The 13,754-nt window shown below is 56.7% G+C and overlaps 5 protein-coding genes across 5 annotated transcripts; 3 read left to right on the top strand and 2 right to left on the bottom strand.

Annotated features, from left to right (window-relative positions):
* Positions 1-2,643: 2,643 nt before the first annotated feature.
* PG997_010133 (uncharacterized protein) lies at positions 2,644-3,345 on the top strand (the record flags this gene model as incomplete). Its single annotated transcript, XM_066814448.1, has 3 exons — positions 2,644-2,715; positions 2,818-2,961; positions 3,088-3,345. 3 exons carry the CDS (start codon positions 2,644-2,646, stop codon positions 3,343-3,345), a joined length of 474 nt encoding a protein of 157 aa, XP_066666410.1.
* Positions 3,346-3,738: 393 nt separating this feature from the next.
* On the bottom strand, positions 3,739-4,817 carry PG997_010132 (uncharacterized protein; the record flags this gene model as incomplete). The annotated part of the gene is made up of 2 exons (XM_066814447.1): positions 3,739-4,135; positions 4,249-4,817. 2 exons carry the CDS (start codon positions 4,815-4,817, stop codon positions 3,739-3,741), a joined length of 966 nt encoding a protein of 321 aa, XP_066666409.1.
* Positions 4,818-6,352: 1,535 nt separating this feature from the next.
* Positions 6,353-7,519, bottom strand: PG997_010131 (uncharacterized protein; the record flags this gene model as incomplete). Its single annotated transcript, XM_066814446.1, has 2 exons — positions 6,353-6,881; positions 6,942-7,519. 2 exons carry the CDS (start codon positions 7,517-7,519, stop codon positions 6,353-6,355), a joined length of 1,107 nt encoding a protein of 368 aa, XP_066666408.1.
* Positions 7,520-8,294: 775 nt separating this feature from the next.
* PG997_010130 (uncharacterized protein) lies at positions 8,295-11,800 on the top strand (the record flags this gene model as incomplete). Its single annotated transcript, XM_066814445.1, has 4 exons — positions 8,295-8,803; positions 8,862-9,693; positions 9,757-11,268; positions 11,303-11,800. The coding sequence occupies 4 exons, from the start codon at positions 8,295-8,297 to the stop codon at positions 11,798-11,800; spliced, it is 3,351 nt and encodes a 1,116-aa protein (XP_066666407.1).
* Positions 11,801-12,474: 674 nt separating this feature from the next.
* PG997_010129 (Clavaminate synthase-like protein) lies at positions 12,475-13,517 on the top strand (the record flags this gene model as incomplete). Its single annotated transcript, XM_066814444.1, has 2 exons — positions 12,475-12,792; positions 12,876-13,517. Coding segments are annotated over 2 exons (960 nt in total), but the record flags the coding sequence as incomplete, so codon positions are not given.
* Between the last annotated feature and the right edge of the window lie 237 nt (positions 13,518-13,754).

The following is a 13,754-nucleotide window of genomic DNA, read 5'->3' as shown; positions in this document are numbered from 1 at the left end:
CACTCTCAACCATGGCGACGACACCATCTAACCAGTCAGAGAACCCGGCATCTGAGAAAAAGACAGCACCGCACCTGTTTCGACAATAATGGCTTCCGAGGAGGAAAAGACCACTGGGATCGAGCCAGCAAAGAACGACGACAACATAGAATACCCATCCGGCATCAAGCTTGGCCTCATCATTCTGGCCCTCTGCCTCAGTGTCTTTTGATTGCGTTGGAGTATGTCTAGACTAAAGGGTTTCAGCTGGTAAATAGGAACTAATTCTTGCAAAACTCTAGCAATGCCATTATCGCGACGGCGATCCCAAAGATTAGTGATGAGTTCAACAGTCTCCCGGACGTCGGTTGGTATGGCAGTGGTAAGTAGTCGGCCTCGTGGCGTGCTGTCTATGTATGTAGCTTACAAGACTCTTCATTATAGCATATCTCCTGACGACGGCCAGCTTGCAGCTCCTATTCGGCAAGTTCTACACCTATATGAAGATCAAAATTGTCTATCTGGCCGCCATCTGCCTCTTCGAGCTCGGCAGTCTGATCTGCGGCGTCGCGCAAAACTCGGTCACGCTCATCCTCGGCCGCGCCATCGCGGGTTTGGGCGCGGCCGGCATCATGTCCGGCGCTCTGCTCATCCTAGCTCACAGCATCCCCTTGGAAAAGCGACCCATGTACGCCGGCATGATTGGTAGTATGTACGGCATCGCCTCCGTGGCCGGTCCGTTGCTGGGAGGCGCGTTTGCGGACAAAGCGGCAAGTGTTCCCCCTCCCCCTGCCCCTGAACGACCGTTGACATGCTAACGTTACGCGGCTGGTATGTTAGACCTGGAGATGGTGCTTCTTCATCAACCTACCGATCGGAGCCATCACCGTGGCCGTCATCACCTTTTTCTTCGAGACTTCGAAAGAGAACACCACCACGACCAAAGATGACACACTTGTTCAATACATCATGCGATTCGACCCCATCGGCAACCTTCTGTTCATGCCCGCCGTTATCTGTTTGCTCCTCGCCCTGCAATGGGGTGGCACATTATACCCCTGGCACGACGGCAGAATCATCGCGCTGTTCGTCATATTTGGCGTTCTGCTTGTATTGTTCTGCGCGACTCAGATCCGTCTGAAGGAGAACGCCACGATCCCTCCCCCGCATCATCGCTAACAGGACCGTCTGGTCAAGCGCCCTGTACATCTTCTTCCTCGGCTCGGCATTTTATCTGATGGTGTACTACGTCCCTATCTGGTTCCAGACCGTCCAGGGCGTCTCGGCTATCGACTCCGGCATCCGGAACTTGCCGGTCCTGATCACGGTGGTCATCTTTTCGATCGTCGCCGGTGCGGCCGTGACGGGCGTGGGTTACTACTCCCCCTTCATGATCGCGGGAACCATTCTCATGTCGACCGGAGCCGGCCTTTTTTACACCTTCACACCTGATATCAAAGCAGCGGGATGGATCGGCTACCAAGTCCTCTTTGGCGCCGGCGTCGGCATGGGCATGCAGCAGCCATTGATGGCCATCCAGAACGTCCTCCCGCTCAAGGACATCGCCACCGGCACCTCGATCATCACCTTCCTGCAGACGCTCGGCGGCGCCATCTTCGTCGGCGTGGCGCAGTCCGTCTTCACGAACCAGCTGGTCCGGTCCATCGCCGCCAACGTCCCCGGCCTGGATCCCAACATCGTTCTGGCCACGGGCGCGACCAGTCTACGGAGCTCGCTCGACCCCAAGGACTATGCCGGGCTGAGGGAGGCCTACAACATGGCTCTGTTGAAGGCCTTTTTGGTCGCGACGGGGCTTTCCGTGGCTAGTATCTTTGGGAGCGCGTCAACACCGTGGAAGAGTGTTAAGAAGGGAAGGCCAACAAGGCCTAAGGCAATGGTAGCGCTTGAGGTTGGCTGCCCTCACTCGCCTCTCGGTGCCTATTTCTACAGGGGTCTTAGGGTTGTCAGGGGTGTCACAGCAGCTGTTGGTGTCAAAATGTACTATATACGGGTATATGCAAACGAGCGGAAGTTGCATTGACAGTCTGCAACAAGCCTACATCCATTGTTTGCTCGATCTTAACCGCCAGGTTGAACTTGGTGCTTACGTAATACATATTGTTGAAGACGATTATCTTATCCCTAGACCAATGTAGCGATGTTCTGCGCGTTTGCCGCTGTCAACTTGAGGACACACGATAAGTCATGTGAGTGATCGAGTCAGTTTAAACTTTATCAGCCTAGTAATAACCATTATTTCAAGATAGATCGTCGCAGTGCAAGTGGATAAATGCAGGGACTCAGCCAGGATCAAGATTGTGATCCCGTAGTGTGTCAATGCCCCCCGGATAAACCCGTTATACCCCGGCTTACACTAATACACCGCATTGACCAATAGTTGGCACACGTGGGGCTCCTGGATCGGGACAACTCTAACCCCAACGGGAAAGGTCGTATAGTACTTACTATATCAAGGCCAAGCTCGCTCCCTTGGGAACATCATCTGGGACCCCGTCGTCAGCCCTCCACAAACAGATCCTTTGCCCGAATTGTTGAACTTGCTCATCTGCCTCATCCTTGCCACGTGCAATTACCGCCTCCATAGTCCCTACGTACATTGCCTTGGCTATCTCTTTCCTTTTTCTATTTTAGTCTACATTTACGATGGGTCAGACGCTAAGCTTCTCGGCTAAGCCAATCGAAATCAAGGCGTCCCCCGCCGTGGTACGAGCTGTGGTGCGTATCGTCGTCCAATCAATTTAACGCATGTCAAGAACTTTGACTTTCCACGTTTGCTGGGCTGAGCTAACACACGCATTACTATGCTGCTCCCGCCAGTTCCTGAATTTTGACAGCTACCCGAAGTGGAAACCTGGCTGGTCCTTGGTTCCGGCCGAAACGGGCAAGAAGCCCCTCGAGTTGAAGAAGGGGGATCTCATCCAAGTGAACATGGATGGTAAGATCCATCACCCCCGTGTAGTGGTAAGTTGAAGAGAAAGAGAGAGAAAAAGAGACTCCTACTCCCTCCTCACAACCCCCTGCGTCCCGCGTCCGAGCTAGCCCACGCGGGGTCCAAAAGCAAAAAAGCTAACTGCTTCCGTCTTGCAGGAGAACTCGCCCGAGTCATTCCAGTGGGAGGGCTCGATCCCCGGTATCGGGTCAGGCATCCATCAGTTCCATTTCCAGCCGAGCCAGATCACCCCGGGCGGCACCACCTTTGTGCAGAAGGAGGACTTCCGGGGTCCTGCGGTCACCGTGGCCTCGCCGTTCCTGAAGGGTCGCGAGTTCGACATGAGTCCTTGGGACAATTTCAATGCGGATCTGAAGAAGGAGGCGGAGAGATCTGCCGCGACAGGGTCCTCTTGACGGGAGAAGCCGTAGTGTGGGGGTGAATGTTGCTTACTGTAATCGTTAGAAAGTAGAGGTCTTAGCACAAGACCCTGGAAATCGCATCGCTTATGCTCAGCTCCCAGACAGGGTTTCCCACAATCCCATATCTAATCTAGATGGAGAGATCCCGGTTATACAGGGGTGGGCATGACAGATTCAGCCAAGGCGGCATCATTAGTGCTTACTGTAACGTACGTTGAGTTTGAACTTGTCACGTCGGCATCCTGAAGTCTAATAAGTGGAAACAATGGGTATCATAATATACATAATGCGTGTACTTCGTATACTAATCGTGCCTGAAAGATAAGCAACTTCCTCATCCGGGGCGGTTCCACGTGGCCTCTCGGCCCGTGACCTCCGTCTATCTAATCATGAGAACTGTAGTATCGTGCGGAGACGGGCCAGTCTCTCCTGCACCTCCGCCATCGGGTCATTTCCCGTAGCCCGCCGGTCGCCACAGGCTGTGTCGGATGTCGACTTGGGGGTCATGAGCACGTTATCGACAGGTTGCGGATCCCCCACATACGCGACCGTGGCCTGCTCCTGTTGTTTGATCAGATAAGCGCAGAGCTGCACGATGGAGACGAGACGGATCTCGGCCAGCGCCGCTGGCTTGTCGCCGGCAGAACTGCGGAGGAGCTGGGCATCGTGCTGCAGCGCGGCCAGCAAGAGCACGTAGACACTGAGGAGGAGGTTGTGGCAGGCCAGGATCAGATGGCGGGTAACCGTCACGGCGTAGCCCCTGCTGATCCTGGGGTTGCTGGCGCTTTGTCGTATGAAGTAGTGGAGGCGTCCCTGAGCACGGGTAGGGGCATCCCATCAGATTCCACCTTGCTCAGGCCTCGCACGATATCCAGGAGCTGGTGGGACCCCACGAACGCGCTACTCAGCATGTCCCCGAGCGACGGCGGGGCCTGCTCGCGCTGGGTAGGGACGGTACCTACAGCATCGTGAAGGGTGGGCATCTGAAGCAGCCACGATGCCATGGACCGATACGCCCGGTCGTCGAACAGGGAGCTTATCCCGGGGCTGTTGCTGCTGGTGCTGCTGCGCCTCACACCCCCAATGTCCGGCACCAGCCCACTCTTCTCCATCAGATCGCAGCTCGTGCGGTATTGGGACTGCAGGCGGGCCACGAGCTGCGAAAGCTGCATGACACGGCAATCAGGTGGCGTGCTGGTGTCCGAGGCAGTGTTGTGGTGGTGGCTCAAGCTGCTGCTGTCGCTGCCACCTGCGCAGCGGCTGTAATCCGGAGTGGACTGTGGTGGCGGTGTTTGGAACTGGCCGTGGGTCTCGTTTTGATGGACGTGACCGTCCCAGTCCATGGCAGACCAGAAATCGTCCGGTAAGACCTCAGCAGGACCGAGAGAATACTTGACGGTGCCGTTTAGGTCAGCAGAGTCGAGACCATTTTGATCGGCCTGATGCATCTCGTCCCAGTCAACCATGGTGCTTAGCCATGGCGTGTCTAGTTCTGCCTAGGCCGTCGTCTTTGCCGCCTTGGCCGAGAGTGTTTGTACCTAGCTGGGTGGAGTTGTTGTTGTTGTTGTTGCTGTTTGGTGGTGATAGTGTTGTATCTGATGGCATAACGGTTGCAGGATCAGATGCGGCGGTATTGGGCACCAGCGGCGTGGCTGGGCTCTCTGGTGTCGGCAGTGCCATAATGACAGGCCGCGATGGCGCGTCTCTTGGTGAGCGGGGGCGACGAGTCGCCGATGCCCGTGACTCTGATGAGCGGTACATGCTGGGACGCCCCTTTGGGAGACTGAAGCTGTACACACACTGAGCCCCTTGCCGGAGACATCGGTTGCATGCGCCTCTATCGCCGCCGCAGGGCCGCGTACATCGCAGTTTCTGGCTGTGACATCGATCGCAGGACTGGCGCATCGAGACCCGACTGCTCGGGGACTTTGCTGGCTGCTCCATCTCGGTCTGTCCACGTGTCATGGTGTCTATTTTGTTCGAGGTGGATTGTTTTCCGAGGCATCTATCACCCGCTGCCGAGAAATATCGGCATTTATATCGCGTCTTTTTCCATCACAGCCATGGACCCGAGATCTGGGGTTGATGCCAACCTATCCACACGCATGCATAGTAATCACGAATGGAGTGGAGTATAACAACGCACAGTAATCACCAACTTATCAGATAGCAATTGAGTAGGCCCACCCAAGCATCCAGCCTTGCTGGCCGACATGAGCCTGATGCCATGGGCCAATCTATAGGCCTACAATGGCCTATGGGAAACCCGTATCACATATCAGAAGCCAAGAAAGTCAAATGGAAAGAAACCCTAGCATGCGTAAGCAACAGCGGCCCGCGAAGCTTTGTTTGAAAGGTAAGGGCCACCCTGTCTGTAAGCCGTCGTTTGAAGCCGAACAGGCGGTAGAAATAGATACAATGCTGCGTTGCAACCTCCCAAGCTTCTGTCACCGCCAGCCTTAAGCTGCATGCAATTCCACGTGTACATGTAGCATGACCCGGTAACCAATGAAACCTGCAATGCGTCTGACAGTAGGAGGCCGACCAGGGTCATGACTAGCGTAGTGCGAACCTGTGGCACAGAATTACCCGAACAGGCGATTGACCATGGCGGTGTCTGAATCATGTACAGGCCTCCCGTTTCCTGTTCCTGATCTGTCCAGCGGGTTTGCTCCAATCCCAACCCAGCTTACCAAAGCGGCGAAGGGGTCTAAACTCCAAGTCCACTTGCAATCCAAGTAAGACGAGAGACTCTGCATGATCGTATACAACGCCTGTTAGTCAGTTTGTCATTGCGTTGGGTAAATCGAGTTGGCCAAGACTTCTCCAAATATGTTGACTACACGCAATACCATGGAACGGTGCTTGTTGAGCGTGAAAAAAAGTCTCACTGCTTTGCATCCTGTGATGAAAGTAACGCGAGACCTCTCATGATGGTGACTGTAATTGATCATATTGTTACTGAAACTATAGTGTAATTGTATGGATGAAGCAAACCACACTAGACTGCGTACACAAGCTTCTGGCCCGACATGGCCTGGGTCCGAATAATATTGACTCCATCCACCACGCCCTTCCAGCCGCCCGAAGAGGGCTTCACCGGGTGCGTATTGATCAGCCCCCGGTCCAGCAGGCTCTGCACCGCCGCGAAGGCTTGTGCGCCGAACACGCGGTCCTCGGGCCGGGCCTCGCGGCCGTACTCGCCGTCGAGGGCGACCTGGCGGCCGAAGATGGTGAGGACCATGACCCATGAGGGTGCGACGGTCAGGGCGCGCGTGGCCGCGACGGACTCGCGGTACGGCTCGAGCGCGACGTAGCGGCCGCCGGCCCGGCCCATGGCCGCGTAGCAGAGCTGCGTCGTGTCGGCCTGTGAGACGCAGTCGAAGGTGTAGGCCAGCTCGTTGCCCGTGTAGGCCTTGATGTCCGCCGCGCAGTCCGGGCTGCGGTAGTCGAACACCTTCTCGGCGCCGAACCGGTAGACGAGGTCGAAGCTGCCGGGCGAGGCAGTCGCGATGGGCCGCAGGCCAGCCCTAGTTCGCCAAGATGGGTCAGTACAGCAAGGGAGGAGAGAGAACGTGAGCGAGCCTTACAGCTTAAGCAACTGAATGGCACGAGTTCCCGTAGCGGTGGCGCCACCAGCCACCAGCACGAATTCCCGACCGGCCTTGTCCTCCTCCTTCGCTGGCTCGCCAGTCTTCAGTTGGTCCAGGGTCGCGGGCACGCCCAACTCCTTGAACAGACTGAGAGACGCTGTGGCCACACCGGTGCCAAAACTGGCGCCCTCTTCGAAACACATCGTATCCGGGATCTTGAGAAGCAGGTCAGCGCTGCCACCAACGTACTCGGCGAAGGCGCCAACATCCGGAAGCAGCTTGTTCATGCCGTGGACCAGGCCGGCCACGCGGTCACCAATCGCCAGCTTGCCGGCCTTGATAGCGTCTTCACCCAGGGCCACGACGGTGCCGGCGTAGTCGTATCCGATAATGGCACCGGCGGCTGCGCTGTAATCCAGCATCTTGGCGTCGGCGGGGTTGATAGCGACGGCTGCGGTCTTGACGATGGCCATGTCGGGTCCGAGCTGCGGCATGGGCACGTCATACTTGATCTCGAGCTGGCCAGGCCCGGTCGCCACGATGGCGGTTTGCGTTTGCGGTAATGTCGAAGTCATCTTGCTGGCGGACTGAGTATCCAATGTGAATCTGTTGAAAGCAACCAAGTAAACGAGTGGCAAACGTTAAATGGGCGAGTTGTTATTAGTTAGCAGCGGGCATGGTGAAATCCAATCCCGATCGCGACCGTCGCGCCCCGGGATCCCCTGCATGTATAGGCAAGATGCAGCAACGCATGTACGGGGAGATAGTTCGTTACGGGTTGAGCCGGCATTCATGATTCGGTTCCAGTCCATCGGTCTTGCGACTGACTAAGGTGTAAGCCGCATGGGGGTGGATCGGGTCTTTTCTAGGGCATGAAAACCGCCGAATCAGAACGCCGAAACCTCGGCCAAATGATCAGCAACCACCGCGGAGTTCCGAGATAATATCCCGAAAAAGACAAATCAACATGATCATATCGACTTGCAATCGGACGATAGCGTAAGTTTTACCGTAAAACAATAGAACGATAGTTGACCGGGCAATGTGTGATCGCATTGCAGAACCTCGTCCCGGACAGTGCCGGTTATGGGGATTAGTGATTATTCCGCCATTATATCCCTATGTATGTACATGCACTTAGACTTGCCCTGCCATTCAGACCGTTTTTCCATCTTTGGGTAACTCGACCCGCCCAGCTGAGAATCAAGTGAAGCACATACGTCTTGTCCCTACCAGTATACACCCAGCCCTTATCATTCTGATACTTCGATGGTGCAGGTGCAAAGAGCGTGTTCTTCGTCCCAATCAACCCTAGCTCAGATTTTTGTTGAATAAATCCCTTCGCCTACAATGGCGGCCGTCACAACAGCAGGTTGCCCTGCTGAGTCGTTCGGAGACGCGGGCGCGGCCGAGTGCCCAGCAGCCACGACGACCCTTACCCTCCTCGAGTTGGCGCAGAAGCAAAATGTCAACGAGACAATCGATGACTCCAAACTGCTGCCCATTCCGAAGCCGCCTCATCAGCACCTCTTCGGTCTCCTAGGCCACTTATCCGATCTAGACCGCACCCTACCGGCCCGGTCCTACTGGAAATACATGAACGAATATGCCCCTATCTTTCAGCTGGATCTGGGGATGACGTACCCGCGCGTCTTCGTGGGCAGCCGGGAGCTTGTCAACGAGATGGCCGACGATACACGCTTTGTTAAGTTCACCCACAGGCTCCATCAAGAGATGAGGGCAGTCTTCGGCGATGGTTTGTTCTCGGCCGAGTCGACCGATCCGGCTTGGTGGAAAGCTCATCGCCTGCTTGTGCCGGCCTTGGGTCCCGTTGGACTGAGTAAGATGTTCAATGACATGTGAGCCATTCCGATATCTATTGAGGTCGATGCGAGCCTTTAGCTAATAATGGAACAGGCAGGATATAGCATCTCAGTTGGTCTTAAAATGGGATCGCTTCGGCTCAAGCCGGGAGATTGAGCTCATTGACGACATGGCCCGTCTCACGTTTGATACTATCGGCCTCTGTGCTTATGGTTTCCGCTTCAACGAGTTCTACAACGAGGAAACGCATCCCCTCGAGCGGCAGCTGAAGGCCGCCATTGTTGAGTCCGGCCGGCGCGCCAACCGTCCCGACGTCATGAACCAGTACTACTACTACAAGGACGAGGAGCAGCGCCAGGCCAACATCGTGGAGATCCGGAGGCTGTGCAAAGAGATCATCCAGGAGCGCATTGACAACCCGCGGCCCGACGCCAACGACCTGCTCAACGTCATGATCCACGGCGTCGACAAGGTCTCCGGCGAGAAGATGGGCCTCGAGAACGTCATCTACCAGATCCCGACCCTGCTGGGCGGCGGGTACGAGACGACCAGCGCGACCCTGTCCTTCCTCTGGTACTTCTTGTGCAAGAATCCCCACGCGATGCGCAAGGCGCGAGAGGAGGTCGACGAGATCGTCGGCGACGGGGTCCTCGCCTACGATATGCTTCGGAACCTAAAGTACCTGGATGCGTGCATGAAGGAGACGCTGCGCATGCAGCATCCCGTCACCCTCTTCACCAGGTTCTCCACCCGGGACACCGTTCTAGGGGGCAAGTACTTCATCCACAAAGGACAGATGGTCTCGGGCATCTGGAGGCATTTCCACCGTGACCCCGAAGCCTGGGGAGATGATGCCGACAGTTTCCGACCGGAGCGTATGCTCGACGCGGAGTTTTCCAAGATGCCCCCAAATGCATGGAAGCCGGTAAGTAACAGAAGTATCATGTTAGTGTATGCTAGAGAGTAACAAATCGCTGACCATAAACAGTTTGGAGACGGCCTGCGTGCGTGCATCGGGCGTGGATTTGCCGAACAGGAGATGCTCATCTGCATGGCCATGGTTCTGCAAAAGTTCGACATGGAATTGGTCAACCCGGACTACGAGTTGGAACTTACTGGCCAGATGGGTGTGAAGCCCATCGACCTCAAAGTCCGTGTTACACGCCGGCCCGGCCGCGACCTCACGACCGGAATCCCCGGAGGCGTACGGGCTGGTCAGTCAACGTCGACTGCAGCCCAACCTCAATCCACCCAAGGCCAGGTCAGCGGCGCCATTGCAAACACAAACTTGAAGAAGGTGGCCGTACTCTTTGGTGGAAACCAGGGCACTTGCGAAAGCCTCGTCCAGTCCTTCGCAGCAAACGCGCCCAATTTCGGCCTTGAAGTCGCCAGCATCCAGGACATGGACTCGGCCATCGAGAACGTGCCGACGGACAAGCCCACCATCATCGTGACCCCATCCTACGAGGGCCGCCCGGCCGACAACGCGGCCCAGTTCGTGGCGTGGATCGAGAAGATGGCCGCGGCGGGCTCGAAGCTGCCCGAGGGCTTCAAGTTCGCCGTGTTCGGCGTCGGCAACAGCGACTGGGTCCACACCTTCCACCGGGTCCCGAAGCTGGTAGACGAGAAGCTCGCCGAGATTGGCGGCGAGCGCATCATCGAGGCCGGCTTCACCAACGTGAAGCGCGACACGGTCGGGCCCTGGGACGCGTGGACCGAGAAGCTGTGCCTGGCCCTCGCTGGTGGCAGCGGCGCCAAGAAGGCTCTCAAGGATACGGTGGGCGTTGATGTGCAGATCGAGGACGGCATTCTCAACCTGCCGGAACACGTCCTCGAGGGCGGCAAGATGACGGTCGGTGTCGTGACGGCAAACCGCGAGCTTGCGGACGACTCCATGGGCGCCGCGAAGCGCCATGTCGAGATCCGGCTCCCGCCCGGCCACAAGTACGAGTCCGGTGACTACATGGTCGTGCAGGGCCGCAACCCGGACGAGATCGTGTTGCGCGTGATGAAGCGCTTTGGGATCAAGGCCGGGGACGTGATGCGCATCCCCTCCAGCAAGAAGAGCTTCCTACCTACGCAGCCTACTGTGGTCCAAGAGTTCCTGCGGAGAAACGTCGAGCTGGCCGTGCGCGTTACCAAGAGGCAGCTTGCCATTCTCTCCTCGTTTGCGCCTGATAAGAGCGTCGAGAGAACGCGTCTGGACAAGATGCAAGACGACGCCATCTACCAGAGTCTCCTCGACAAGCGTTACTCCATCATCGATGTGCTCGAGGAGGTGCCCGAGCTGGATCTGCCATTCGGGGCCTTCCTTGACATGCTCCAGTGCTTGATGCCGCGTACCTACTCGATCGCCTCATCGCCCCTGGACCCCCAAAGCCGCTCGGAGGAAGACGGAGCGCCGGTCGTGGCGTTGACCTTTGACGTCTTCGACGCGCCCGCCATCAACGGCCACGGCCAGTTCCGCGGCGTCGTGAGCTCCTTCCTGGCCGATCTCCCCGTCGGCGGCCAGCTCCCCCTGCCTGCTGCGCCAGCCCAAGCTCGCCTTCCGGCTTCCCGCCGACCCGGCGACGCCCATGATCATGCTGGCGGCGGGCAGCGGTATCGCGCCGATGCGGGCCTTTATCCAAGAGCGTGCTGCTCTGCAGCAGCAAGGCACCAAGCTGGGGCCCGCCCTGCTCTACTTCGGCTGCCGGCACCCCGACAAGGACTACCTGTACCGGTCGGAGCTCGAGGCGTGGCAGGCGACCGGGGTCGTCGAGATCATCCCCTGTTTCTCGCGCCCCGGCGACGGGACCGCGGGCCGCCACGTGCCGGACGCGCTGTGGGCCGAACGCGAGCGCATTTGGGTGCTCTTCCGCGAGGAGGGGGCCCGGGTGTACGTGTGCGGCAGTGCGGCGAGGCTGGGCATGAGCTCGGCCGAGACGTGGAGGCGGATCTGGAGGAAGGAGACAGGGAAGAGCGAGATTGAGGCGCTCGAGTGGCTGGAGCAGATGAGGAATGAGCACAGATACACGAGTGACGTGTATTGATTTCAATCAGACCTACTACATGCATTACAATAATTGACTATTTGGAATTATCTCTTATCACATGCGCTTTTTTACCGACTTCGTGAAGTTACAACCTTTGAAATTTCACGCAATTTGACATCCCTCCCATCCTAAGACACCTTGAGCTAAACACAGCCATGAGTTTGAGCAAGCTCTCTCTGAAGCAAAGCTTCGGCGTTGTTGACTGCCACCGGTGGATAAATTCTCCAGATTCGACCCTCGCCGTTGTAACGACCGAGCGTAAGTTCTATTCCGACAAGCTTACGGTGGTTTTAGATTTTGAACAACACATGGTGCCACGGATGGCATTAAACTTTGACGTATATTAATATCTCGTTCCACCTCTGACGATATTGTCAAGCAGCTTGTGGAAGATCCCAGCCTCGACAACGCCAATGCAGCATCGTATCATGATTGGCTGATTAAAGTCGCCGATAAGGGGCACAGGAAGTCGCCGAAACCCTGGACCTGGTCAGGCTTGTGTCTCGGCCGGATGGGTCACTGTATCGAATGGTTCTCGGGCCTCGTCTTCAGTCCGAAAAAGGACATACGATGAACTCAATCAATGAAATATTACAGATTATAATAAGACTGTCAATCCAGAAGGCTCAAATCGTAGTACCCACCATCATCCATACCATAATAGTCACAGTCACATCCACAATGCCTGGCAACATCGAACTCCCCTCGTGGACCTGGGTCCTTATCTCAACCCGAAGAACCCAGGCGATAAGGAGGCTGTCATTCAGCACGTCAAGGACGCCTGCGCCGAATTCGGCTTCTTTCAGGTGAAGAACCATGGCGTCGCCATGTCGGCCCAAAAGGGGCTACTCGAGAGTATAGACAAGTTTTTCAGTAAGCCCAAGGAGGAGAAGGTCAAGCTCTCCTTCCTCAACAGCCCCGGCCGAAGGGGATACGAGGCTTCCGGCATGTCGCTACGCGACGGTGATGCTTTGCCTGACTCCAAAGAGGTATGTTCAGCCATCTACGTGCTCCACCTAACCCCCTTAAAGACTTGGACAGACAAAGCTGACTGAGTACCACAATAAAAAAGGCCTTTTACATTGGCCGTGAGGACCCCGTGGTTGAGCCCCCAGGATTCTACTGCCCCAACGTCTGGCCCGACATGCCCGAGGAGGACTTCCACGGGCCGGTCTGGCACTACTACCAGGAGACGTCGAAGCTGGGCTCCCTGATCTGGGAGATCCTGCTGCAGGGACTCGGCCACTCGCCGAGTCTCATGGGCGAGTTCGCCAAGCGGCCCATCATTCAGATGAAGATGATCCGGTACCCACCCTCGACGAAGACGCTCGACGGCCAGTTTGGCGTGGGCGCGCACACCGACTTCGGCGGCGTGACGGTGCTGCTACAGCAGGCCGGGCGCAAGGGGCTCGAGGTCTGGGTGGAGCAGGAGCAGGCCTGGCTGCCGGTGCCCTCGATCGAGGACGTCTACGTCATCAACTGCGGCGACATGGTGGCGCAGTGGTCGGGCGGCCAGTACCGCAGCGCCTTGCACCGCGTCATCAACAAGGACGACCACGAGCGGCTCTCGTGCGCCACCTTCTGGCACGGCGACGCCGGCGCCACCAACCCGCTCAACCCGGACGACCCCAACCGGAGCACCGTGGCGCAGCTGCTGGTCAAGCGGTTCGGGAACCAGTTTTCGCTGAAGAAGGAGGTTTTCGAGAAGGCTTGATCATTGGCGTCATGATGAAATTCACGACCGGGTGAAGATTCTCGATTTCGAAACACTAGATGCAGTAAGGCTGCGGACATGCTCTAATGCGAAACAGAATGGAGTATGGTTCTCGAATATATGATGCTAATGGAAAATTATCCTGACTGCCTGTGTACGTGACCGTTTACTTGACCGTCCTTATGACTGCTGTTATCACAGTGATTGTGTAACTAGAGATAGAATGTCTTAATAGGT

The sequence above is a fragment of the Apiospora hydei genome, assembly GCF_038363865.1.
Source record: "Apiospora hydei strain CBS 114990 chromosome Unknown utg000007l_segment0_segment0, whole genome shotgun sequence".
In the NCBI taxonomy this organism is placed as follows: domain Eukaryota; kingdom Fungi; phylum Ascomycota; class Sordariomycetes; order Amphisphaeriales; family Apiosporaceae; genus Apiospora; species Apiospora hydei.
This window is presented reverse-complemented; position numbering and strand designations above follow the sequence as displayed.